Consider the following 27,819-nt stretch of genomic DNA (forward strand, 5'->3'; position numbering starts at 1 on the left):
AGCGCGGACACTGGTGGTTAACTATTTGCACTCTAGAATTTGTACACGTCATCCTTACAGCGCCTCACTGGTAGCTCCGCCCCTCGGGGTTTTCTCGCGTGTTTGTCCCTGTTTTCCTGCTTGTTGAATAAAGATTGCTGGCCTTTGAAGCCTTCCTCTTCACGCCGGCAACCATGGCGGACTACGATCTGACCACCAAGATCGCGCATTTTCTCGACCGACATCTTGTGTTCCCGCTGCTCGAGTTCTTGTCTGTTAAAGAGGTAAATGTTGTGTGTGGTGAGGAGTTAGATCGGGCGGGAGGGAGGATGAGGCTGCGCCGGGTGCAGGCCGCGGCCTGGTCTGTGCACCATGTGATGGCTGATACCCGCCATATGTAGCGCTGCGGATATCAGTCACTCTAAACTTATATGTGCCCATTGCAACCAGTCATAGAAAACCTTTAATATCATATCCTGCTTCGGAAATATGAAAGCCTTACTGTGATTGGTCGCTATTGTCTGCTAAGGCCGCGTTCACACTAGGCGGAAAATTGTATTCTCCCTAGCGCTAAAATATAAATATTTGTTGCGTTTAACCCCTGCACTGGAGCAACTACTCTACCAGCAACTATTTAGTGACTCGCCAACCTCTAATCATATATTAAAGGGGATTTTATCAATCAGGAACCTCTGGAGCCCCTTAAAGGGATTGTACCACATTATATTGTTATCCCTTATACCCAGTATGTTCACTAAATTCCCTCATGGATGGAGTTGTGTGTGTGTTCTGCTGCTCCTTTTAGTAATATAATGTTGCAGCGCTGGAGTTATCCTCCATTTGCTGACTGAGCGTAAAGTCCTAGGGTGATGACCATTTTGGTGGAGTTGGAGGGTAAAGTTTGGCTTATCGACTCCACAGCCCTGGTTATCCCAAGAGAACAAAATAACTGGATACAACCGCTTTAAACAAATGTATTTCATTCCTCCATTTTGGGTTTCCCTTTGCTTCAGCTTCGCTGCTCTTTGTACTAAGTGTTTGATGCAAAGTAAAGGACTATTTGGTGAGAATCTCGTCACATTTTGTCCAACACAAAGAATTTCAAGAGATATTTTCTACAAAATTGGAATCACGCACACACAGCAATTTTCTAATTATTCTGGAAAACTTTGGGGCAGGGGGTAGAGGATAATAAATGTCGCTGCACATGGGGCCACCATTGTTATTAGTGAGGCAGGGTGTGTACTACGTGCAGTCTACCTCACTATGGGGCAGGGTGCTCCCCATTCCTGAAGACCGGAGCGCCCTCTTCATGGATCCGGCGCTCCCTGTGGACACACGGTTTGCACCAGTTTAATGGGAGTGTTACACATTTATGTTGGACTTCCACACCAGAGCGCTGCTTTATGTGCACAGTGTTTTGTCGTTGCGTGCATAGTGCAGCCACAATACACAGTACAGGTGTAAACGCTTTATAAATCCATGTGCAGGCAGTTTGTGCAGTCTATGCAGACTATGGCCCATTGACTGCCTATTCCCATAATGTGCTCCATTCAGTCCCGATTTTTTTTTTCCAAAGAAGGTCATGTGACCCCCCCCAATCTTGGGATCTTGTATAGGGCTGTATACTGGCTGGAGGTGGCCAGGACCATATCCATCCCTTCCTGATAATGCTCGGGCAGGTGAGATGGTATCTCTGGACAAATACAACCTTTTCCTTCCTTCCCCCGGTCATGATGGACTCCAGCTGTGAGGGTGCTATAGGGACCTGGCCAATGTCAGTATGGGATCAGCGGAAGAGATAAAAGTTTTGGTTTAAGGGGTTGCTAATTTGTTGTGGTCTCGGTGATGAGACTCCCGTAGATCTCGATAACTGAGGTCCTTTGTACCCTTGTTGTGTCCGAGATGACCGGAGCAGCCAGTCACGTATGCACCAGCTGCTCTGGCCATCTCTATGGTGCTGATGGAGATAACCAAGCGCTGTACTCGTCAATCTCTGTCAGCGCCATAGTCATGAATAAAGCAGACTGGCTGCTCCGGCCACCTCAAGTGCAACAGGGTTTATAATGCACACCCGTTTTTGAGATCTGTGGGGGTCCCATCTCTAAGACCCCAACAGATTAGCAAGTTAGACCCTATCACTGGACAACCCCATTAACTAGTTGAACCCCCTTTTCATATTTACTAGTTCTACTTTTCCTTCATCTTCCCTGAGACTCACTGTGGCTCTTAACTCCCCAGATTTACAATGAGAAGGAACTGCTTCAAGGCAAGTTGGACCTGCTCAGCGACACCAACATGGTGGACTTCGCCATGGACGTCTATAAAAACCTCTATCCCGACAAAGAGATCCCTCTAGGTAAGTCTTCATTTCCACCTCCTACAGATCCATCTTTTACTGAGCTGTCAGAGGATACGCTCCTCTGTTATCACTCTACAAGGACCTGGAATAGCCATGTGGTGGCTTGTGTGAGTCTGTAATGGGTCAGCAAGCAGCAGCATTAAAGGGCCGGGCTGGGGAGGGCTATTTTAAACATAATAAACATGTACTTGTCTCGTCCGACGCTGCCGATGACCCGCGCCGCCGGCCGTCTCATCTGTGCGCCGGTTTCATTACAAGGGGGCTTCTGGCCAGCCGGAAGCTCCCATCCGACACCATCTCCCAGCGCTTACAACGCCGACGGATGGGAGGATGGTGGCCACTGCTGAGTGTTCCTTAGTCTCCCTGCTCTCTCCTTTTTCTTTGTCTAATGTGACCGTCTCCTTACAGCTCTAAGGGAAAAAAGAACCACAGTTGTCGCGCAGCTGAAGCAGCTCCAAGCAGAGACAGAACCCATCGTCAAGATGTTCGAAGATCCAGAAACAACCCGACAAATGCAGTCGACCAGGTAATTGACTTCATTGCTCTTCTATTCTTTAAAGGGGTTGTCCAAATGCTCCATTCAAACTGAATGGGAATGCTGGAGACGGCAGACTATATAATTCCCATTGAATTTTAATGGAGCGGAGGCAGCATGAATACTCGACTGGCAATTGGGTGAAGGTCAGTTTGTGTTTCTGGTCTAAGAGTACGCCGGTCACAGATGCTCTGGTGTTCAGGGACTCAGTGGTGACATAGTGTGAACAGCGCTTACTACAGTCTCTGGCTGGAGCCTGTAATGGGCTGTAAGTGGAAGCCCTTCTAGCCCCATTGTACCAAAAGAGGCCACTGGGGATGGGAGGCACCGAAAGGGGAGCGATACACTACCTGTGGCCATTCCTTTAAAAAGAAAACTACAGAAAATTGAAAACCCTTTAAAGGACACCTGTCATCCGGTCTCTGTCACTAGTCCTGTCACTACTACCTGTTGGAGCAGTTTACAAGGATCCCATCACAGCCTTTATCTAGTCATTTCATACATTAATTATTGTAATATCATCTTTTCTTTATTATGTAAATGAGGCTGGTCACATGGTCAGAGGCAGTGATGTCACCCCTGTTACCCCTCCCCTCTCCTCCCCCTGCTCATGTCTGTGTGTAATGTATAGTAAAGCATGGCTAGTGTGTGTGCTGCATCTGCTGACATGCTGCATCCTCCTAATACACAGACATCAGCTACACAAGTACCTGACATGTTCTGCTATACACATGGCTGCATCCTGGAGCTGTTGTATCTTTCACATACACACACACACACATGCACACATAGGCTGCAGGGGGCGTGGCCACCAGCACCAGGAAGCACATCATTATACAGTCTCACATCATTACACAGGCTGTCAGTCATGCACTGGGGTGTGGCTGTACCTCCCACTCATGAATAGAGTGGACAGCTTGAATATGCTAATGACTAATTGGACATTGAACAGGTCATTTGCATACAGCTTTAGGACCTCATTGCTTAGGTTTACAGGCATGTAGAGGGACACTGAAGGGATAGAGGCAATGCTCTCTAATGGCAGTTTATGAAAATATATTTACATTAGGGGGGTTATTTTGCCTGACGGGTTCTTTTTAAGTCACTGAAGGAACAGTGATATCTGTACAGAGTCGCGATGGCATTTGTTAAAATGACAATGTAAACTACCAGTAATCTGAAATGGTCGTCTTTCTCCACTTCTGGCTCTTATCCATCCTCTTGTTTCCAAATCTGCTTTTCACGTAATTTCTTGCAAGCAGTAAGACGGAAGCTTTCATAGGTGTCGGGAGGGGGATTATTGGGTTGTTACAGCTAAGGTTTGCTCGCTGAGGATGGTTGAAATTGCTGAATTGTTGATCCATGTGTCACATATTACAGATAGGAGATCTCCCTGTATGGTGGACCGTACCAAATGGGCTATAAACAAAGGCCCCCATCACAGTTCTAAGTAATGGACAAGTTATAAATAAGAAACTTGCACCTTGGCCTCCATGACTGTATACTTATAGTATGGAGACTATAGATCAGGAGCTCACAGCTCAGCCTCCATGACTGTATACTTATGGTATGGAGACTATAGATCAGGGGCTCACAGCTCAGCCTCCATGACTGTATACTTATAGTATGGAGACTATAGATCAGGAGCTCACAGCTCGGCCTCCATGACTGTATACTTGTAGTATGGAGAATATAGATAAGGAGCTCACAGCTCAGCCTCCCTGACTGTATACTTATAGTATGGAGACTATAGATCAGGAGCTCACAGCTCGGCCTCCATGACTGTATACTTGTAGTATGGAGAATATAGATAAGGAGCTCACAGATCAGTCTCCCTGACTGTATACTTATAGTATGGAGACTATAGATCAGGGGCTCACAGCTCAGCCTCCATGAGTGTATACTTGTAGTATGGAGAATATAGATAAGGAGCTCACAGCTCGGCCTCCATGACTGTATACTTGTAGTATGGAGAATATAGATAAGGAGCTCACAGCTCAGCCTCCCTGACTGTATACTTATAGTATGGAGACTATAGATCAGGAGCTCGCAGCTCGGCCTCCATGACTGTATACTTGTAGTATGGAGAATATAGATAAGGAGCTCACAGCTCAGCCTCCATGACTGTATACTTATAGTATGGAGAATATGTATAGGGAGCGCACAGATCAGTCTCCCTTACTGTATACTTATGGTTTGGAGACTATAGATAAGGAGTCCACATATTATCCTCCCTGACTGTATAATTATGGTATGAAGAGGTTATACACTGTTCCCACCCTGCTAGCAGAGATGGTTCTCTTTTGAGGCATCCTGGCAGTTCTAGCAGAGGAGAGAGGAATATAATTATATGTAGGGAGAGATTGTGGAGGTACAGTATACCCCCATAGTATCCTGAATCAGTAATGTCTGCGGGTTAGGGCACTTTGACATCTCTGGGTCAGTATTAGGAGTGGAGGCTACCCAGATATAAGGATTGCACCTGTTGTATGTTTGACCCTTCCAGGTTTTTATTGGTGTAATAGTAAAGATGTGAACCGGACCTTACTGGGCTACTACCAGTCCTGTTCCATCTTTTCTCCCAGCCCCTCCACCTGCAGTACAGTGCAGGCATCTTCCTCCATATGGTTAGTAGTCTCTCGCTTGTCCTTTTATTGAGGATGAGGAAATCCTTCCTTCTGTGTAATTGTCTCCAAATGTTAGTATTTCTGTAGTGACTATTATTAAAGGTTATAGGAGATTGTCTGCCTTTCATGGTTCAGAGCCTGCAGCATTCAGCAGCTTAATAACACGGGGTGTTGTAGACATTGTGCAATGTGCAGACCACTTACTCACTTTATTGCGCCCTTTATCTTTCCCCCTTCCTTCTGCTTCTTGCTGCAATTAAAGGTTATCTCTTCTACAAGCCACACACTACCCCTTCCAATACCATCCATTACTGCTGATGGGGTCCTTGTCTCTCTTGTGGTCTGGAGGAGGGTAATGACTAGTTGTGTCGTAGCCTTCAAAGCAGAGTCCTCCGATCTGTAAGGTCCTCTGATGTCTGTGGCGGTAGAGTATTGAGGTTGGATGACTTCCTCCATGTGCTGATAGGAGGTGCCATGACTTCTCCTTTAAGCAGTACGGTTCTGGTCGTAGTGCTTGGGTTATATCAGGATTGTGGGGCTGTCCATGCAGCGGAGAATGACGGTAAGTAGTCTCACCACAGTCATCCCTCTCCGCTCCGAGGCATCTAAATCTGCTTGAAGAGCGTAAGAGCTGCTGGACGTTCCCTTGTAAAGTTGGCTAATGAGATTTTAGGCTTTTAGTGCGCTCTAAAGTTAATTAGGGTTGGCGGGAAATCCCAGGTGAAAAGACCATAAGGAATTTGCAAGTTCTGGCTCTGGACTCTAGGTTCTGAGAAACCGACTGAGACCATGTGACCAGATGAGCGCCATCCTGGGGTGGGGGAGGGGAGTTTGCTATTAGGTCTTGGATGATGAATTATAATACATAGGGGTTTGATGTGCACCAGCAGCTATGATTGGCCTACTAAAGGAAATCTACCATGAAAATCCATCCTGATAAACCAGGGACACTCAGACCCAGGCATCGGCTCTGTGGTAATCTTCTTACATTTGTAACATCCCCCAGATCCCTTTTGGCTCATTAGCATAATTTTAAAGGAGGCCATGGATAAGAAATATAAGAAGATTACCACAGTCCCCCCGGTGCCTGGATCTATGAGTAATGTCCCTGGTTTATCAGGATGGATTTTAGTGATCTATCTGGAAAATATTATGGCCTATGTTCTGCCGCTGCATTAGTTTAGGGAATTTGTTGGGGGTTCTTGGCGTTCACTTTGTTGTTTCCTATGGATAGACTTGGATTTGGATTCTTACAGGCATCTGGGTGGCATTTTTGATGATGTGAGCTTTTAGTTTAGGGAGGTTTTGTGTGTCACACTCTTCTCGGGTCAAACGTTTTGCCACAAACACAAGTTTGAAGTTACGGATCAATGCAAAATTGCGTGAAGGTGTCGGGGTTGTAGTGTACTAGGTGACATGTTCACATTCTGTGCTGTTCTTGCAGATGAAAGTAACAGAAACCTTAATGGAAACCCCAAGGCCTGAGCCAGATTGAGACGTGACCATGGCCCGGGTGGTTGTAGATCCCTCGCTGAGCCCTGGCCATGTCCAGAGTGTAGTGTCTGCCGTGTTCTCAGTTTATCTTGTAGTAGGCCACTTATAGGGCATTTTCCTATACAGAGAGTCCCCGGGTTACATACAAGATTGGTACTATAGGTTTGTTCTCACGCAGGTTTTCTTATCACTGCATCTAACCCCAGTGTTACTCAGGCACTGCTACAGACACGTCTACTTTTGTATTTCTTTTTAATGGAATCGTGAATAAAGAATATTATGGTTTTAATTCGCACCCGGTGCGGCATGCGATTTCTCTCTCCTGTTCCATTGATAAACATGGCTGCTTTTTCCCCAGAAAACGGTGCCACATCTGCCCATGGCTGGTGCCGGTATTGCAGCCCGGCTGTATAGGAATGCATGGAGTACATGGAGATTAGTTTCATTACCATAAACTATCCTAAAAAAAGATGTTTTTAGAAGAAAGCGGACATCTTTTTCATTCCCACCTGACAACCCCTTCAAGTAGTCATCTTCCCTCCTCCAGTATGTGCACAGCCTGTTAAATGCAATGCGCTACATCTTTTCCCCCTGTGGTGGCGCTACAAGGAGACTGTGTGCACTTGTACCTGATCCGCAATGTTACGCTAAATTCTCAAAGGTCCCAATTGGGTGTTATGGCATTTCTTAGTAATGGGAAAACCTTTAACTTTACCGAAATCAGTAATCCAGTGTGTGCTTTTGGTTTACACTGTTACCAGTGATTGTCATAGAAGCTGGTACATAGGGATCTAGCTGCTGTGACTCATTGCTTTCACCTTTTTGAGCTTCTGTTTTGTTACTCTGAAATCTTTGCTGAATTCTTATGGTAGTAAAAATCCTATTGGGAAGGAAAGAGGGAGGATAATAAAGAGCCCAAGTAAGCAGAGAAGGCAGCACTTTCTTCTGGTTTCAAAGATTCTTGGGGTCACTTGTATTGCAACATAGTTGGTAAAAAAAATTTAGGGACAAGACTCCGGAGCCTAACCTGCTTTCTATGTTTCCTTTCAGGGACGGACGGATGCTTTTTGACCACCTGGCAGATAAACACGGGGTAAGGAATAGATATAATACAGTAGGAAGTACATGTCTCCAGCTCGTATGCTCCGCAGTGATCTTAATCCTTTGTCTTGATCCCAGTTCAGACAGGAGTACCTGGACACACTATACAGATACGCCAAGTTCCAGTACGAGTGTGGCAACTACTCGGGGGCAGCAGAGTACTTGTACTTCTTCAGGGTGCTGGTAAGTCTGACCGTATAACAAATGTGCACATGTTACTAGTGAATATTGGTTAATTGCAACCGTGGACTATTAGAGGATGTGTTAAAGGGATTGTCCAGATTTGTTGGCGTGTTCTCTTCACTTTCTATCAAGAACAGAGTCTTGTGTTGTATAGTGACTGTGCTTGGAATTGCAGCTCAGGCCTATTCACTTGAATGGGGATGAGCTTCTCACATGAAGGTGCACATCAGCGGCCTGTGATGAGGAAGTGGGCACCCGACTTATGGAGGGGAGCCCCTGCCGATTGTAAGCGAAAGGCCCTGGTCTAAGGATAAGTGATCGGATCTTACAACCTGGAAATTCTTCTAGGGTTATGTTTCTGTGCATACATGTTGTGTGTTGTATTACACGGGAGTTGTCTGCTCCTCTAAGCATTCTGGAAAAGAATAGGTATTTTTCTGTTTAGTATACAGTCTGTGCAGCGCTCAGCATGAGAATCCATATTTTGTTTGTTCTATATGCTGTGATATGTGAGGGGTGAAGCTGCATTTATGCTTTTCTTCACCCTCACTTTATTTTTCTTTAAAGCATTTTTCTTAAAGGGGTGATCCATAAGTATTTATATTTTATGGCGGCTGCTTTGAAGAACAAAACAAACTATTCTGCAGCCCTTCCTCTCCTTTCTGGACTTTGTTGGTAAAGAGAAGCTGCAGTCATGTTGTTGGTGTGCAGCCTAAGGGCAGTCCCAAATGACTATGGATGTTCTGTGGGTCCAGAACCGTGCAGTGTCCTGTTTCACAGACCTGTACAGACCGTGGATTCGCAGCATCATTGTCCTATATGTAGTCATCAGTTCAGTGCTGCTGTTATGCTGGGAACCAGTCAGGGAAAGGGAGTATCATACTCTGGTGTAGCTCTAAATTTGGGGGAGATTGCACCGTACGGCACATACTTGAGGTCTTATCCACAACCCTGTAGTTGGTCTGTGTTTCATAACAATAAAAAAAACACAAAAAAACACAGAAGAGGATGGCGCCTCATGTAGGATCATCCAATAAGAGGATAGTAGCCAGGTAAGTAAATACTCACCTTGTTGCCGCTTAATACAGTGCAGAACAAACCTCCTCAGGGGAACAGTATCCCGATCCTTTTAGTAGCCGGCGGTTGTTATAGTAGCTCCCACAGCTCCAGAGCCGGGGACCCAGAGGAGGACTGGTAAGAATGCAGTAATATAGAAAAATTTGGGCTCACGCAGGGCGCAAACAACCTATAAAGCGGAGGGCCCACTACGGGACGAAACGGAGGCACTTCAGTTCACCAAATTCATGAATAGCCCATGGTCATCAATAGACGTCTATAGGCCGAAGTCATGTGACTTCCACAGCCTATCCCTGCTCTTGGTGAAGTTTGGCTGTAACCAGTATGAGGGGGTGGGGGGCACAGACCTCGTCCAACAGGGATTGCCGGGGTTATTTTTAGGACAGTCTGGGATGTGCAGGAGCAAATGACATCGGGCTGGGGGAGCAGGAGGAGGCGGAAACAGTGTAAGAACCTATGAAGCTACTGCACGGAGGGGCTCTGGTAACCCCCCCCCCCCCCCCAAAAGTCCTTCTGGCTCATTAGCAGAATTTTCCAGTGGATTTTGGATAACAAATGTAAGAAGATTACCACCCTCCTCGGATCTATGAGTAAGTGCCCCCAGGTAAATCAAGATGGATTTTGATGGTGGATTTAGCTCCGAGCACAGCAAATCCTTGGAGTGACTGGAGCGGCTCTGCCGGGGGCTGTGTGCAGGTGGACTCCAGACCTGATTGTAATCTAAATCTCCAGCACAAAATACAAAATGTTGAAAAGCAGACTGGCAAATTGTAGGTAATGGCCAGTAATGCCCCGGCGAGGCTCGGCCTCCTCTTATCGGCCACTTCCATCTGCCTCCGCTGGAATATTACTACGGATTTAGGAGAGTAATAGTCATTTACCAGGGAAATGTAAACAGCTTAAATGAGGTCCACAAACCCCGAGGCCGCGGCTTCATTACAAGCCCCTGAAAAGAGCTGCTTATTCATATCATTTGTTAATGCTGGGAGTGAATTTTGAGAATGAAGATTTAATGTCTTGTTCCAGGGCTCAGCACAGTAAATTTATTGTTGCTGCCACTGACTGAATGTGCCCCCCCCCTCAGCAAATGGAAACTTTAGGTAACCCCTGTAAAAATCCAGATATTGAAACTATTCTACCATATCCTCGCCTGAAAGGTTAGTACCCAGAGCCAACTGTAATGACATGGAGCCGGGCCAAAGAGCTCACATGATCCCTCGCCTTAGAGAGAAATCTACAGGAAAGACCCCGCAATGTGGAAGGTGCCCCCCCCGAGGCCCCCCCCCCCCCCCCCGGGAATCTCAGTGTGACATTATTACAAATTTATAGTTTTACTTTTTCAATCTATAGATCGGAACTGAAGTCTTTTCTAATATTGATTGGTAAGTGGGGCTCAGACATAGAACCCCTACCCCAAGAAAAAGCAAAAAAAAACCCGGCCCCCAGATTCATTCATTCATTGCTGGGGGTGTTGGAAGTTGGATCGTCCTAAATCTAGGGGATAAAACGATGATCCTGGTTGGTCAGGTAATTCCAGAACTTGTGCTGGTCATATGTCAGAGAGCGGCCACACGGCAGAGGGCAGGACTCCAAGCGTCATAGAGACGTATGATACAAGGAGCCCCTGCTAACCAGTGGAACAGAAGGGATTCCTTCCCTCAGTATTACTATGATGCTCGGAGTTCTGTCCTCTGGATTGTAGTTGGTCTGTGAAATTAGTTGGTTCATGGACCAAACATGATTGCAAGAAATGGTCTTCAGATTTGCGGTCTAAGGAGAGGCCCTTATAGGGGTTTTATGGGCTTTATTTCGTAAATCAATCACTTACTGATAGGATACGTGAGGATGACTGTACACTGCTTAGATGTGTGTGTTATACAGAGGGTTGCTGTATAGTGTATATATATATATATGGATGTATATATATGAATTATTATTATGAAGTGTATAACATGTGTTATAGAGAGGGTTTCTGTATAGTACATACAGTATATATAGAAGCGTATACCATGTGATGTATAGAGGGTTGCTGTGTAGTGCATACAGTATATATAGAAGCGTATACCATGTGATGTATAGGGGGTTGCTGTGTAGTGCATACAGTATATATAGAAGCGTATACCATGTGATGTATAGGGGGTTGCTGTGTAGTACATACAGTATATATAGAAGCGTATACCATGTGATGTATAGAGGGTTGCTGTGTAGTGCATACAGTATATATAGAAGCGTATACCATGTGATGTATAGGGGGTTGCTGTGTAGTGCATACAGTATATATAGAAGCGTATACCATGTGATGTATAGAGGGTTGCTGTGTAGTGCATACAGTATATATAGAAGCGTATACCATGTGATGTATAGAGGGTTGCTGTGTAGTGCATACAGTATATATAGAAGCGTATACCATGTGATGTATAGAGGGTTGCTGTGTAGTGCATACAGTATATATAGAAGTGTATACCATGTGATGTATAGGGGGTTGCTGTGTAGTGCATACAGTATATATAGAAGCGTATACCATGTGATGTATAGAGGGTTGCTGTGTAGTGCATACAGTATATATAGAAGCGTATACCATGTGATGTATAGAGGGTTGCTGTGTAGTGCATACAGTATATATAGAAGCGTATACCATGTGATGTATAGAGGGTTGCTGTGTAGTGCATACAGTATATATAGAAGCGTATACCATGTGATGTATAGAGGGTTTCTGTGTAGTGCATACAGTATATATAGAAGCGTATACCATGTGATGTATAGAGGGTTGCTGTGTAGTGCATACAGTATATATAGAAGCGTATACCATGTGATGTATAGGGGGTTGCTGTGTAGTGCATACAGTATATATAGAAGCGTATACCATGTGATGTATAGGGGGTTTCTGTATAGTACATACAGTATATATAGAAGCGTATACCATGTGATGTATGGGGGGTTGCTGTGTAGTGCATACAGTATATATAGAAGCGTATACCATGTGATGTATAGGGGGTTGCTGTGTAGTGCATACAGTATATATAGAAGCGTATACCATGTGATGTATAGGGGGTTGCTGTGTAGTGCATACAGTATATATAGAAGCGTATACCATGTGATGTATAGGGGGTTGCTGTGTAGTGCATACAGTATATATAGAAGCGTATACCATGTGATGTATAGGGGGTTGCTGTGTAGTGCATACAGTATATATAGAAGCGTATACCATGTGATGTATAGGGGGTTGCTGTGTAGTGCATACAGTATATATAGAAGCGTATACCATGTGATGTATAGAGGGTTGCTGTGTAGTGCATACAGTATATATAGAAGCGTATACCATGTGATGTATAGGGGGTTGCTGTGTAGTACATACAGTATATATAGAAGTATGTAATATATATGTAAATAATGAGATAAGTGGAGTATTACACTGGGGCACAGCCCTGGTCTGGTGGGGTAGTCTCACCCCCGGGCAGGAGGACGGAGGTGCCAGGCGCTGACTATACATGAGTATACACAATGCTGGGGGCATGTAAGTGGTTCCTTGGCTGCGCTGTAGCTGGCACGGGCCGGGAGCTGTCCGCCACATGTTGTGCTGCGTGGAAGACTGAAAAGCAAATCCATCAGTTTGTGTTAGGAAGAGAAATAAGAGACATCCGTGACCCAAAGCGACTACTCTGGGTTCAATCTGTCTGTGCCTGCGATCCATGGGTGATACCCAACCTCTCAGCACCTCGAATGAATGACCTGGTCTGACTATATTTACAATCTGCCCATCACAAGACTCTGCTGGCACCACATAGAGCCGTATGTCTGCGTGGGAAATGTACATCAAACGTGTGTTATGGCTGCAGCACTTGGCCTTGGTTCACTTGGGGTATTGCCCAGATATTCCATCACTTTGATCTCATGACCTCTGGACCACCAAATATCCATAGTGCTCCGTTATTGTTCCCCGTGCAACAGCGCCCCCAGCTGTCTGGCCAGTGCAGGGAACTGCAGTCTCATCCATTCACTGTAATGGAGTAGCGCTGCCTCACTTCTCTCATTGTGAGTGGAGGTCATAGAGCTGGGACTTCATGGCATCTCCTCGCTATAATACTCTATGCAAGTGCACTGGATCCGTATATGGGAAGCCTTGGGTTGCATCAGAGTTGCAGTTACTTTGCAGTTCCGCCATGTTTTAGCCACTTATTTTTATAGGGGAGGGCATTGGAAAGTCAAAAGTACCTCCACATTGTTCCGATGAAAACCACAGCGCGTGTTGTAGAAAACAAGATCTCGGCTTATTTTCCATCAAAGGAAATCTCCTCCATCATGATAAAATCTCCTCCAGCTTCACAATTCGTTATGTGTTCTCTCCCTTTCCCGTCTCCCTTTTGCCTTCTGTAATTCTGCACAGTGTAACAGCCTGTGAAGCTACAGCATGGAAAAAAGTTAACTTTTCAAATTATGCTAATGAATCAGAAGGGCTCTGGGGGCACCCCCAGAGCCCTTTTGACTCATGAGCTTAATTTGAAAAAATTGATATTTTTTTAGAAGGAAGGAGCGAAGGATAACAAATATGACTGCAGTCATTCCTGCAGGTGTCTGGATCTATGAGTAAGTGTCCTGATCTTGATGATGGATTTAACAAAAGGTCCCCAATCTAACAACTGTACAATCATCTCAAACTGTGCACTGGCCGGATTTCACAGACTGACTACAGGGACTCCGAGCGTCATAGTGATTTAGAGTCCTGCGTCGCTGACGAGCAACACCGGCCTGTAGTTTTGATCACTGAGTCATGTCCTCTGCATTGTAGTGGGCGTGTGCCATACGCACCAGTGAGAGACCCGCTGCTGGTGACGTTTTTCCACGGAACAGTTGGATCCGGCTGTAGAATTCCCACATGCCCGATCCTCGTCTTCCCATGTTTAAAGCTTCTGTAAGTTATTGGTTTTTCAAAATGATCTCTCACTTTATTGATATGTGGGAGTCTAACTGCTGGGGCAATGGGGTCCTGTTCTCGCTAATTGTTGGAGCTGCAGTTTGATGATGTATCGTGACGCTCAGTGCTATGGCAGTGTTGGAAATTGCTGAGCATAGCGCTTGGGTATCCCCCAGCACGCTCATATAATCTTTAATTTGGTGAGGATGGGGCATAACCAACATGTTGCAACTCCTTTAAGCCCACAACACCGCATGTTCCCTTTGGGCCGCCAGAAATGTTTTCTAAGTGGAGCCAAACATTGCCACTATCACTCTCCGTAAGGAAACTTGCTGAACGCAGCAGCCAGTCACAGCACATTTTTCATTTGTTAGAAATCTGCGCTGTGATTGGTTGTTTTGGACCAGTCTGCGTACACGTCGCAGGTATGAGATCCGCGGCTCCTCTGGAAAGCCTACACGCTCAGGTTCCCTAGGGAATTGGAAAAGTAAGACGGGCTTCAGTGTCTGCCCCGACTCGTTCCAGCGCTGGGACCCGTTTTTCCGGGTGAAGATTCATTTAAAGTGACGGCTGGAGAAACCGAAGCCATGAAAGGCCCATTGTCCGCGCGCTCTGAGATTAGAATTTGACACTCTCAATGACCTAGTGTAGTTCAGCCTTGTATACATTACAGCTCTATGACCCCGGCGTTACCCTGTGGCTTTCTCTAGACTTGAACTGAACTAGATAAAATGACTAGACCTGTTCTCAAGACTGAGCGAAGTGGGTGGTGGGCGCTTTTGTTGGTTTTGGGGGGGGGAGACGGGGCTTCTGTTTCGTAATGTATTGTCTGCACTGAGGCCTCGGAGGAGATTTCTGTATAACCTGCTGGAAATCCCAGATGAGATTCCTACGTGACCGGCGGACGGGAGCCGGGACTGTCATAGGGATGGGGTCGGAGATGTATATTTATACTGGGTAAGGCTGAATTCACACGACTGTTAGGGGTGTATATACGGCCCGCATAGGCCGGCAAGGGGCGCATGGCACGGTACCGAGGTAGGGCAGGTCCTATCTTTTTCTATATTATGGTGCTGTGCGCCATATATCTCTGTGGAGAGGGGCTAACAGCGCTCAATATCCAATGCCCACGGTACGGCGGCCACACATTCGTATGAATTCACCCTAAAGCCGGTGCTCAGGATTTGGAGAATTCACAGGGGGCTTCAGGTATTGCAGTTCTGTAGGGGGGTTCCTATCAGTAGGTCCGGTTGTGGGGTGTCAGACTACTGGGTCTTATCTCTGTGGGATTGATGGAGTATTGTATTCCGGCACTGGGAGGTGGATGTGTGTGTATTACTGCTCCATTCACATTAGGGACCCCTTGCATCTTCTGGAAGATGGCACAAATTTATTTTTAAGTCCGGTGTAAACTCTGGGGCACAGTATTGGGAGGATTCGGCACAAGTGTGTTTACAATGACATTGATTTCGGGAAGCCTCGTGTTGAGCGCTGTGTTTGTATTGCATTCACATGATGCCGTGATACACTCCTTGTGATAACAGGTGATGGAGGAGAAGGAGGTGTTTAAGAGGCGAGATCAACATTTTTATTTATTTTTTTTTTTAAGTGTCTTGCAGAATAATGGATTTTATTCACTTTTACTGTCACTATTTACATCCTGTACCACTGGTCCTGCTCTATAACATGTTGCCTGCAGATAGGACACTATGTACAAACTGCTCAGGTCCTTCTGCTATAAACATGCTGCCTGCACATAGGACACCATGTACAACCTGCTCAGCCCCTCCTGCTCTATAACATGCTGCCTGCACAGAGGACACTATGTACAATCCCCTCAGCTGCTCCTGCTCTATAACATGCTGCCTGCAGATCAGATTTGTATGATGTTCTGTTACTGATATCTCATAATTAACGTATTTTCCTTCCGGTTTGTTATAGGTGCCTTCCACAGACAGAAACGCCCTCAGTTCTCTATGGGGAAAGTTGGCGTCAGAAATCTTGATGCAGAATTGGGACGCGGCTATGGAAGACCTCACCAGGCTGAAGGAAACCATAGATAACAATGTAAGGGGACTACAGATTTCTGGTTCATCTCTATTCTGTATTCATCAAAATGTATTTTATTGGTAGAGGAGTTGTAGGTGCTACGGAAATCTACCAAGTCCTTCTGATATATTTAGCATCTGTACTAAAGTGAGAACGCTGCTCTGCTAAACCAGATATTAAAGGGGTATCCTCAGTATTTTCTGGATGCTGCCCTCTTAACTCCTGCACTGCCATAGAGAAACTGGAGTGGCAGGACAGAAACTCTACCTGTCGCCCCTGTCCTTGTGATTATAGGGCCGGCATTTTATCGTCTATTCTTTGGGTAGGGGTTCTTATTTAATCTCTTGGCGTCCCCTTTAAATTGTGTATTTTACATATCCACCACTGCTATACAGCAGGGCTCTGTACACAAAAGCCAAGGACCCCCCCCCCCCCATGCTAAGCACTCTGACCCTAAATGCTCGCATACACAATACATGTGAAGATGTGTTCATAGTACATCCCTTCAAGTGGAGTAATGTCCATTACATCTTAAACACTTCATGTTGATCAATGTTCTGTTATCAGTAATGTATATATTTTTTTATCTTCTTTTCCAGTCGGTCAGTTCTCCTCTCCAGTCCCTCCAGCACAGGACTTGGCTCATCCACTGGTCACTTTTTGTCTTTTTCAACCATCCCAAAGGGCGAGATAATATAATCGACTTGTTCCTCTACCAGCCGCAGTAAGTGACTGATTTTTATGTCCTGTAGTAAAATTTTAAAGGGGGTTCTGGGGCAAACCACATGTGGCCAGACACAAAGTAGTGCGAACCTGATGGCAGGAAACTGCCTGGGAATTTTAGATTTACTTACACCCAGTCCATTGCTTTTGAAGGAACCCAGTGATATACAGGTCACTACTGATATGCAGTGATCGGCCCACTGTCTGGGTGTGTGCACCTCTGGATAGATCAGGAGGCCATTGCTTGTAGTGTGGCCACATGTGATACAACATCTAGTGATGGGTAGTGTGCATATCCCGTGTCTTCTCCTATACACGGAGCTCGGATCCCCCCACCCCCCCACCCATCATCTCCTGACAACTGCGATGAACAAATCTGACTGCTACCGACATAAAAGTCAAGCGTCTTGTCAGACTATTAATTGCCCGAAACTTACAGAATATTTCTGGTAGAATCTCCTCCGTAAACGGCTCCATTACTCAGTTCTAGATGAATGGCTGTAAATCAGCTGTCTGAGAGCTGGAAATAGAGTGCATCTGCTCTTTCACAACTCCACCAGCCTCCTCTGGTCCTCTAACTACTAACAAATGTGCCGAATATCCTCCTGCACCCCCCTCCCCGGGCCATGGATAAGGCCTTGATTAACAACCACTGATTATAGAGGATGTTAAATGCTAATATGTGGGAAGCCGGGACTTTCATCGTAATGTTCTCACATCTTGTCTGGCCGACCACATGTACGGCCGCTGGGTTTGATTAGAACAAGCGTCCTGCCATGTGCACGGGGATCGCGCTGGGAAACCCTTATTCCTTGTGCAGGTGCCCTGCTCCTTCAGCGGTTTCTTGTATTACATTGGGATCCATTTTTAATGTAAGGTTCAAACTTATATTATAATAATTCCATACAATCCTGTTTGGATTTGTTAATTTTGGGTTTAAAGAGGACCGGCTGGGACGTTTTGGGACCCTAAACCAATTACAGGACATTATGGGACACTGAAACACTGCTCCATAAGGACCTGTGGGTGATTTGGTGTCCTCTTTAAATCTTATAAAGGTCCAGTCCCCCGCAAAAGACTATGGTAAAGGGGTTTTTCAACCCAAATATTTCTTATAACCAAATTGATAATGATTGTGAGAATGGGGATTGCAACACCTGGGACTAAAAGGGGTTGGCCACTTAGACCAAAGTTTAACGGGTTAAGTATAAGACCCTAACAAGGTCGCATATATTATACCTTCCATGTTAGTTTGTCATTCGTAGCTGGTCACATGATTCCCAGGTAGCAGGACACGGGACGGTTTGTTACATCCTGTCACCTGGTTGCATCCTATATATGGATGGGGGGTGCAGGAATAACTTCTCGGTCATGACTGCTCCCATATCAGTGGTTGTTGGGGCGTATGGATGTCCTTGGTTAAAGGGCATCTACCACCAGAATGAAGAACTGTATGTAAATGAGCCTAAGGGGCTCCATATGTGTCAATGGAGCCCATCAGGCTCATTTGCCTACAGTCTTTCATCCTGGTGGTAGATGCCCTTTTGAGGGGGGTGCTTATAATAATGGGAGTGTGCAGACAGTAAGGACAGCACGGCCCCCACAATCTGCTAGAAGCCAACAAGACATGGGACATCACAGGAAACCTCCAGTCCTGTTTCTTGGGGGTCACATGACAAACTTTAACTGGGAAAGTATAATATGGGTGTCCCTTTAATGATCTTACACTTGTTGAACTTGGGTCTAAGTGGCCAATCCCTATCTTAATTCAGGGAGGTGGCTTTAAAATATGTACATTTTAGCTGCCTACAGCCGCCACCACTAGAGGGAGCTGACTGTATATAGTGTATACATGAGGATCCCTCTAGTAGCTGCCAGACTGTTAAGACTAAAATATGTGTTCATACAGAACACGTAAAGCCGGCTCAGAATGGGCTCCTATAACATGTGATATATGACGATACATGAATATTGATCATTTATTCTTAGGCTAGATGATCCGTCAGGTTGGTGGTTGCTGAAACCTGGTCCAGTGGCCCCATGTCACATGGCCGATGTGCTGTTTGGGGTGTCAAATAAATGAGGCTGAGCTGCAATACCAAGCACAGCCACTTTGCTATGTGCAGCGCTGTGCTGAGCATTGTGAAGACTGCAGCGATCACATGAGCTCTGCCATGTGTCAGCCTCCCCTCCTTGTAGCATTGTAGTTTCCATCATGGAGCAGCAGAGGTAGGTGAGGTTTGCAGCGCGCGTTACCTGACTAGGAGCAATATATGCAGCGACCAGACATCACAGCTGCACATCAAAGTCCCAGTCTCTGCTCCGTGTAACATCTGTTTGCCATCAGAATTTTTTTTTTGTGTACAGCAAGAAAAGAAAAAAACCCTACTCCTACAGATGTCCACGCGCTACCGAAACACACCAGGGTCACATTTGGCTTTTATTTTTAGGATAAATGTTACACTTTGTGTTGTAGGGCGTGAAATTGTTGTCTTTTTGCCTTGTTCTGCTTTAAATAGGTTTCCTTCAAGTTCTGTCTATCATCAGGAATCTGCCTATGAAGGTAGATCTGGTACGTTCCTAGTAACATCCTAAGCCATAAACTATCTTTTACTAACCTTATCTATACTTTACCTAAATAACATGTGAATTTTCGGCATAGGCTACTGGGTGGTGTAGTAGCCTCTCTGGGCTGCTCCACGCTCTAGGTACCCTCTGCCGAATATGGCATATTAAAATATTAATAAGAATAGGAAGTATTATAGGGTAAGGGAAAGCTGGTTTAGGGCCTGGAATGTTACTAGGAACCTACCATCAGACGTGCCTTAAAGGGAACCTGTCATCAGCAGCCCTTTTTCTGGCTCCCCCATGTCCCCATAGAGAATAACGGAGCGATTTCCCTAGGGTGGGGAAGGCACTCCTATGGGACACAGGACACTGCTCTCCAGAGAGGGAGAAACTTTCATCTAACTTTTCTTTTTATCGGAAAAAGCTAGTTTTTATAATAAAACACTTTGGCAATGTGCCCACTATTCTCTGTGGGGACATTTGGGAGCCAGAAAAAGGGCTCCTGATGACAGGTTCCCTTTAAACTAATCTGCTTATTAAAGGGAAACTGTCAGCAGTCTTGACCATATATAGCTGCTGACAGTGATAAGGAGAAGCCCTGGAGTTCTGTGTATAAACCATGCCTTTTGTGTATGTATGTAGTTACGGGGCCTCCGCTGGGCATATACATCACTCAGGTGGAAGCAAAATGTAAAGTAGTGACATATACGGCGCTGAAAGAGGCAAGAAGGGGGCGGTGTTCCTGCCATGTTTACACTTAATGTATCCGCAGCGTGTGAGGTTCTATTTAACCCCTAAGGTTACATTCACACATCACTCTGTCTGGCTTTCGCTAACCTTTTTACTTTTCCCTCTTTAGATACCTGAATGCCATACAGACCATGTGCCCGCATATTCTGCGATACCTGACCACAGCTGTCATCACCAATAAAGATGTGAGGAAGAGGCGGCAGGTCCTGAAGGATCTGGTGAAGGTGATCCAGCAGGTAAGGGAGCTGCTTCCTATGGGACCATAAGCATCCAACACCAGCGCAGTGCTGTGCACTTTCATGAGGATTATCTGAATTCATGAAACCCTTTTAATACACCCTGTACAAGTCAAGGGGATGTTTAGGATCGTCATCTACTCCCCTGAGTAAATGGTACAAATCGTATTCAAATTGGACAACCTATGTGAATGCCGTCATGCTGTGTCCTCTCTATTACATGTAAGGGGCTGCTCCTGCGTTACCTGGAGGTAATAGTACTGATATGTCCCATTGTATATATCATCTCCAGGAATCTTACACCTACAAGGACCCAATCACCGAGTTTGTGGAATGTTTGTACGTCAATTTTGACTTTGACGGAGCACAGAAGAAACTAAGGGAGTGTGAATCGGTAAGTGGTGATTGTGATGGTCCAGATATTTGTGGCACCCATGAAATATTGGGATAGCTTGTGATGTCTTAGGGAAGTTATCGGAGCCAGGTTGGTACATGAGCAGATACATGCGCTAAAATTATAGTGCAAACCACTCTATATACAACTACAATGTATCCTGTGATTGGTCGCCACACCAGGTGATCTGATTGCATCCTGGGCTTAATCGATAGATATAAAAATCTATTTAATAGGATGACGGGTTTCCTAATTTTTTACACTATAATACAAGATGGCCTATAATCAAATGCCATCCATTCCCTGCTCAGAAGAACAGACGGTCTAGTGCCTGGCCCTCCCTGCTCAGAATAGCAGACGGCCCAGCCCCTAGAAACAGACCTGTATGTTTGTCCCATCATACGGACTGCACATTTTGCACAGGACAGGCGTCATTGCATCATACAAAAATATGATGCAAGGACTCCCTGTCTGCCGGCCGAACTGCAGTGCTGGTAATGTAAGAACTGTTCGCATTGGTGTTAAAGTAAGGACAACAGAAAAGGGAGTCCTTGCATCATATCTGTTCTGTGCAGTCCGTACAATCACATCTACATATGGGTTCATTTCCACGGGCTGAGCACTCGGCAGCCCCTTTAAATGTGCCAATGGCCACAGACCCGGCTGCTTCTGACTTTGTAGCGAACAATATGAGTGAGACTTCATCCCTACAAGCGCACGGCTCGGCATCTGCTCTGACAAGTAGAGCAGATACTGCAGATGTAGAGACGTCACAAGTTTCTCGCTGTAATCGCTTGTCCTGCATCTCCTCTCAGAAGCCGAGGAGACATTAGACACTGCAGAGCCCCACCAGGGGTCCACACCAGGGGTCCGTCTATATAGATGGGAAAGCTCGTCTAGTATGTTGTCCTGTAGTAGCCGACCTTACACGTGAATCCGGTAACGTCCTGTAATTGGAACCACCCGTCCTGAGATTAGTTTACAGGCCCAGCGAGCATCTGCTGCCGCGTCACATGGGAGCGTCCAGCCCTGTATATAGGTGTCCTGGTAAGATACACGCCGCTGCTTTGATGTTGCCATCAGACCATTGAACTCCGCAGACGACGCGTTAATAGCGGTGACCAAGCACGGAAGGAAGCTGACCAGGGTGCCCGCTGTCTTGTACGCAGTAAATCGGACGCACAGATGATTAGTTACTAGTAATTAGCCCGCACTTATTGAAGTAGAGAACTTGTTACGAACTTACCTCTGTGAGTCACCCGCCAGAAACACGGGGCATTGCGAATAGTGAGTCACACACCGGATTGTTAGTATAACCTTTCCAAAAATCCCGTGTAGGGAGCAGATCAGTCCTGGGGTCCCCCCCTCCATCACATGATGTTCTCTTGTAACCCGCAGAGAGAAGTTAACGTGTTAACCTGCTCCGGTCACATCTGAAAGTGTTTTGCATGTATTTATGTGCGTCCTACTTCTTCCTTGTATCCCGCTTACTCTGGTGCTGGATTATGATGGATGATCCTTGAGAGTTTGCGGCTTCCACTGAGGATATATAATGCAGGAGGCTGCTACATGTGTCATGTGTGTCCAATGGACTGGATGGCGGAGGGTGCCCCGGAGCTCTGGGGGGGGTGTAAGGTTCTCCATTTACATTGTAGATGAGGATAGACGTGTATATGTAACCCCTCGCTGTCTTACTCCTAGGTGCTTGTGAACGACTTCTTCCTGGTCGCCTGTCTCGAAGACTTCATAGAAAACGCCCGACTTTTTATATTTGAGACCTTCTGTCGCATCCATCAGTGTATTAGCATTAGGTAAGTTCATACAAACACACAAAATCAACATCCCATCCCAAAAACTAGTTGTATTAAAGCGATCCAGACCTCCATCAGAGCATCTTGGTGTAGTGCGGTCCATGGTGACGCTGCTCTTACTGTAAAGTTTTGTTTAGGTCGTTAGTCCTAATAGATGATAGTCCTCGTCATAGTGTTAGGATGGCGGCACATGACTGCGGAACCGCAGTGTATCATGGATGTTGCAATGGACGGATTTCAATGTCCTGGGGGAAACGCTTTGTATTGTAAAATGTCCCTGTTTCCCTGCAGAACATCAATGCACATATGTTATGTACACAGTGGGAAAGGAATCTTGTATCCGATGTCGCTATGATGCATGGAGTCCCATCCTCTGTATAGTGGTTGGTCTGTTAATCGGGGTCATATGCTGCTGAACAGTGTGCTGTCTGGATTTCAGTCCAAATGCAGTGCTGGGACGAAACTACGACCATTGAAGTGATATGATACAAGGAGTCCCTGCTTCCCTGCAGAAAAGTGTTCATATTTTATCGTGATCACAGCGGGGAAGCAGGGGATCCTTGTATCATACATCACTATGATACACATAGTCCCGTTCTCTGCACAGTGATTGGTCTGTGAAAACCAGACGGCACAAGCTTCACGATTCACAGAAGTATGGCGGTGGACCAAAGTCCTAATAAATGGCATCATAGTCTGGGCCGGTGACACTCATGTGGCTGGGCAGTGAATTACGGATTGTGCGCTGGATGGGTTCACTGTCCAACCACAGCGCCGGGAATGTAACTACAAGCATTGTTGGAATATGATACCAGGAGTCCCTGCTTACCTGCAGATATGCTATCATAATCAAAGCAGGGAAGCAGGGATTCCCTTTATCAGATATCATTATGAAGCATGGAGTCCCATCTCCTGTGAAGTAACTCCAGCATGCAGTCTGTGATTGACCGTCGCGTGCTACTAGCCGAAAAATATCACCCTCTACAGAGGAGCAGTGCAACAGCGGGGGGGGATATATGTGACACAGAAGTGGAAAGTTCTCCTGGAAATCAGTCGGTGGTTGGATTTTTAATAAAATAGTAAATCTAGAAGAACACAGAGGGTCCAGATGTGTCCTGTAGGTGGTGTCCACTATACATCTGGCCGCTTCATGTCCTGCCCTTTAATTACACATGTATAGGAGGAGGTTTATTAAGTTCTCAATCGCTTGTCTGTTTCTCATATTTTCCCGGTGACATAAGCCGGCGATGGCCGCGATATCTGTGGGGATTGTGCTTTATCTGTGAGGAGCGGCGTCTTCTCGCACGCAGCTATGATAATTATACAGCAGCTCCGCATTCAGTCAGCGTTACGTCTTTCCAGGAATTGCTGGGAATAAAGCGGAGATATTTTGGCTTTTTCACCAATCCTAAACCTTCCATACATTGTGACTGTAGCGGATTGTGTAGTAAGCGCTGGCAGATAGGGGCTAATAATCTTTTGTAGGTCCGACTGCCGGGACCCCCATCAATCACAGAACTCAGACTCCCCTTAGAATCCTGGAATTCTTAATGGAATCGGCACCAGCGTGAATGTAGCCTAAAATCCTTCTCTGCAGCTTATAGAAGGGTCTCAAATCATTTCCTCGGATTACGATCCATTGAAAACCCCCTTTTAAAAAGTTTCATTCCCCCCCCCCCCCCCCCCCTGCCTCCGAAACACACATCTCCGACCTCTCATTCCTCAGCCGTTCCCGTGTTTTCTGTCTGCCTGTCATGGTATCATTTTCATGCAAGTGAAGGGAGGGGAAAAAAAAGTCTATTTAGGAAACGCGATCCCCCGGCTGAGAGCGTGTAGTGAGTCAGTGTTGTGTGGCCGCTTTATAGATGTCTAGCGTGAGAGCGCAGCACTCTGATCCTTACTCACTGTTTGTTTAGAGACAGCAGCGAGGTCACATCTGCACAGCAGGAAGCGAGAGTGCCGATGACCGGCCGCTTGCTCATTTGCATATCAAGGTCCGGGATAATCTAATGTTGCGCAAGGTCGGCAGGGGGGTGGCTAGCTGTCAAGAAACGGGTGTATTTTTAGGTCTGATGACGCAGAGGGGGTAACGATATGTAAAGGTGATCCCCTCCTCTCATGTGGGATGGATGTTGGGTTTAGATGTTTTGGGAACAAGCTTTGTGACAGCACATGAAAGCCGGCATCCTGCAGGGCGATACTGTATCACTAATGACTTAATAAGAAACACTGCTCCGAGCTCACAAGTCTCAGCAACACTGGGAGAATCCGAATCCGAAGCAGGTGCTGATGGGGTTAAAACTTTTGATGCATCAATAGAGCAAAAAGAGTGGACGCGAACCCTCTAATTGGATAAAATCTAGTGATGGAGCCCCCTTTTTAAAGGGGTTGTCCAGAAGTGGAAAAAACATGGCTGCTCTTTTTACCTAAAACAGCGCCACCCCTGACCATGGCTTGTCCTGGTATCGCAGCGCTGCTCTATATAGAGATGAAGGCCGCTTCTTTGCAATTCCCTGCACTACTCTTGGCTGGGAAAGAAGCCATATTTGGAAGAAAGCCTCCATGTTTTTCTGCATCTGGACAATCCCTTTAAAACTCATACCCCCCCTCAGGAAGAGGATGAAATGTCCTTTTTAGCTTGTCCTTTTTTATGTGAAATCTCATCCATCTTCCCATTTTAAATAAGAAAAATCAGTCATGTGACAATGAGCAGAGAAGAGTCATATTTAGAGGTCCCATTTGCCTAAGATTAGTCACTTTTAAAGAATGCAAGTGGAGGTCACTTCAAATGCCACTATCTTCTGGGTCTATAGTACCTAGAAAGGGATTTCTAGAAAGGACACTTCATCCCTGAGGGTGGTGGTCTAATGGGGTAAATGTGCTGACAGGTTCCCTTTAGCAGCATGTGTATTTATGATGGTCTTATTTTTATGAATAGTCGTCTTCTCCCCTTATAACTTCTTTCCTTTTGTAATTTGCAGCATGTTGGCCGATAAGCTGAATATGAGCCCCGAAGAAGCCGAGAGGTGGATTGTAAACTTAATTCGGAATGCCAGGCTGGATGCCAAGATAGACTCTAAACTGGTAAGATTGTGTACAGGCTTATCCAAGGAGACTGTCCCTCCTATACACCACCTCATCATACCTGATGGGTGCACTCCATGACCGCCCACAATTGGGCATTCCCTGAAGGCGACCATGGATTTTTACACCTGTAGCTGCCAATTTCTAGAAGAGAATTATCAGTTTGAGGGGCTCCCGACTCACTAAAAGCAGAATTAATCGGGTCCATTACATAATGGCTTTTTTGTGCATGGTGGGGGCCACCATGATGGCTTAAAGGAAATCTACCATAATGATAAAGCCGGGGTACTTTCTTATATTTGTTATCCATGGCTTGCTTCCTTTCTAAAAAATTTTAAAATTATGCTAGTAAACCTGAAGGGCTCTAGGGTGGTGTTACCAGAGCCCCTCCATGCTGCAGATGTTATCTTGCACAGGCAGTGAAAAATGCTCCTGTTACACACAGTGTAATAGCCAGTGAAGCTGCAGCACTGAGGGCTCTGGTAACACCCCCCCTACCCCTGAACCCTTCTGTCTCATTAGCATAATTTTAAAAGTTGAATTTAGAAGGGAGGAGACCATGGATAACAAATATAAGAACAGTACCACAGTCACAGTGCCTGGATCTATGAGTAATTTCCCTGGTTTATCATGGTGGATTGGTGACGTTCGATTTCCTTTAGACATTACCCACAAGTCAGTTTGAGGTGAGGGCTCATTCACAAGGCTGCAATGGGGGGCCGTGATCTGGTCGCACGATTTGTCCTCTGTTGCCAGATATGTGACTTCCTTTGTGCGGTCAACCCTTACCTCCCGCCCAGGTGGAGGAGGGGGGACTATGACGAATAATCCTTTTAACTTTGAGCGATTCCTCTTCCGTGACACAATCCATTATTTCAGTCGGTTACAGAACGCTCAGTCCGTTCCCCGCAGATATTTCTATTTTAAACGCGTTGCGTAACGTCTCCCACCGTGGCGCTTCCTCTACGAGCCGCTTACCGTCCTCAGGACCCGTCCTGTGATTTACGATCGGCTTGAACAGAGCGTTCTCCTAAACTGATCATAAATACTGCGGCTCTCTGCATAATGTGCCTCTCTCCCGGTTTTTATTTTTAGGGTCATGTCGTAATGGGAAACAATGCCGTATCGCCCTATCAGCAAGTCATCGAGAAGACGAAGAGTCTGGCCTTCCGCAGTCAGATGCTCGCCATGAATATAGAGAAGAAAATGAACCAGAACACAAGGGCTGAGGTGAGAGAAACAGGAGGGTGAATGGGAAATGGCGCCACCTTGGTCTGTGGACATATCTGGTAGTGCAGCTCATCACATTCCATTGCGATCACAATCCAAAATTGTGATTAAATGGGCTGTACACAAGACTGTGATCTACTGCTGCTCTGTCCAGTGACTTACGAAACACATGTACAGGCAGTCCCCTACTTAAGGACACCCGACTTACAGACGGACCCCTCTGCCCTGTGTGACCTCTGGTAAAGTCTCTGGATCTATAGTCCCAGGCTGCAATGATGAGCTGTCAGGTTCTGTAATGAAGCTTTATTGATAATCCTTGGTCCCATTACAGTAAAAAAATTTTGAAACTCCAATTGTCACTGGCAAAATTTTTTATTTTTTTTTTGTCTGGATCAATAATTCTAAAATATACAGTTTCAACTTGCATACAAATTCAACTTAAGAACAAACCTATGGAACCTATCTTGTACCCGGAGACTGCCTGTATAACACAAATTATGACAAAACCCGTCTCCTATTGAAAGGCTTAATTTTCTTTCTTTTTTTTTCCTTTCAGGCACCAAACTGGGCGGCTCAGGACTCCGGCTTCTATTGATAACTTATACATTGGATTCATCTGATACATAGTGCACAGCGTCTTACACGTTCCCACCTCAGTGTAAGGTTATTAATGTTTAGAATAAAATTGGCTACAATTGGTTTTA

The 27,819-nt window shown here is 45.7% G+C and overlaps 1 protein-coding gene across 1 annotated transcript; it reads left to right on the forward strand.

The window, feature by feature from the left end:
- The first annotated feature begins 105 nt into the window (after window positions 1–105).
- On the forward strand, window positions 106–27,819 carry EIF3E (eukaryotic translation initiation factor 3 subunit E). The gene is made up of 13 exons (XM_072151327.1): window positions 106–263; window positions 2,221–2,338; window positions 2,750–2,867; window positions 8,048–8,090; window positions 8,177–8,281; window positions 16,212–16,337; window positions 16,919–17,043; window positions 20,470–20,596; window positions 20,889–20,990; window positions 22,692–22,801; window positions 25,783–25,885; window positions 26,981–27,115; window positions 27,672–27,819. Exons 1-13 carry the CDS (start codon window positions 174–176, stop codon window positions 27,708–27,710), a joined length of 1,341 nt encoding a protein of 446 aa, XP_072007428.1. The 5' UTR covers window positions 106–173; the 3' UTR covers window positions 27,711–27,819.

The sequence above is a fragment of the Engystomops pustulosus genome, chromosome 5 (genome assembly GCF_040894005.1).
Source record: "Engystomops pustulosus chromosome 5, aEngPut4.maternal, whole genome shotgun sequence".
Classification (NCBI taxonomy): Eukaryota; Metazoa; Chordata; class Amphibia; order Anura; family Leptodactylidae; genus Engystomops; species Engystomops pustulosus.

What these genes read in the sequence shown, in the direction of transcription:
- EIF3E (XM_072151327.1), top strand. Translation starts at nt 174, where the DNA reads ATGGCGGACTACGATCTGACCACCAAGATCGCGCATTTTCTCGACCGA. An exon ending in TGTACTTCTTCAGGGTGCTG is followed by an intron (nt 8,282 to 16,211) that starts GTAAGTCTGACC and finishes GGTTTGTTATAG; the next exon opens with GTGCCTTCCACAGACAGAAA. An exon ending in TGGTGAAGGTGATCCAGCAG is followed by an intron (nt 20,597 to 20,888) that starts GTAAGGGAGCTG and finishes TATCATCTCCAG; the next exon opens with GAATCTTACACCTACAAGGA.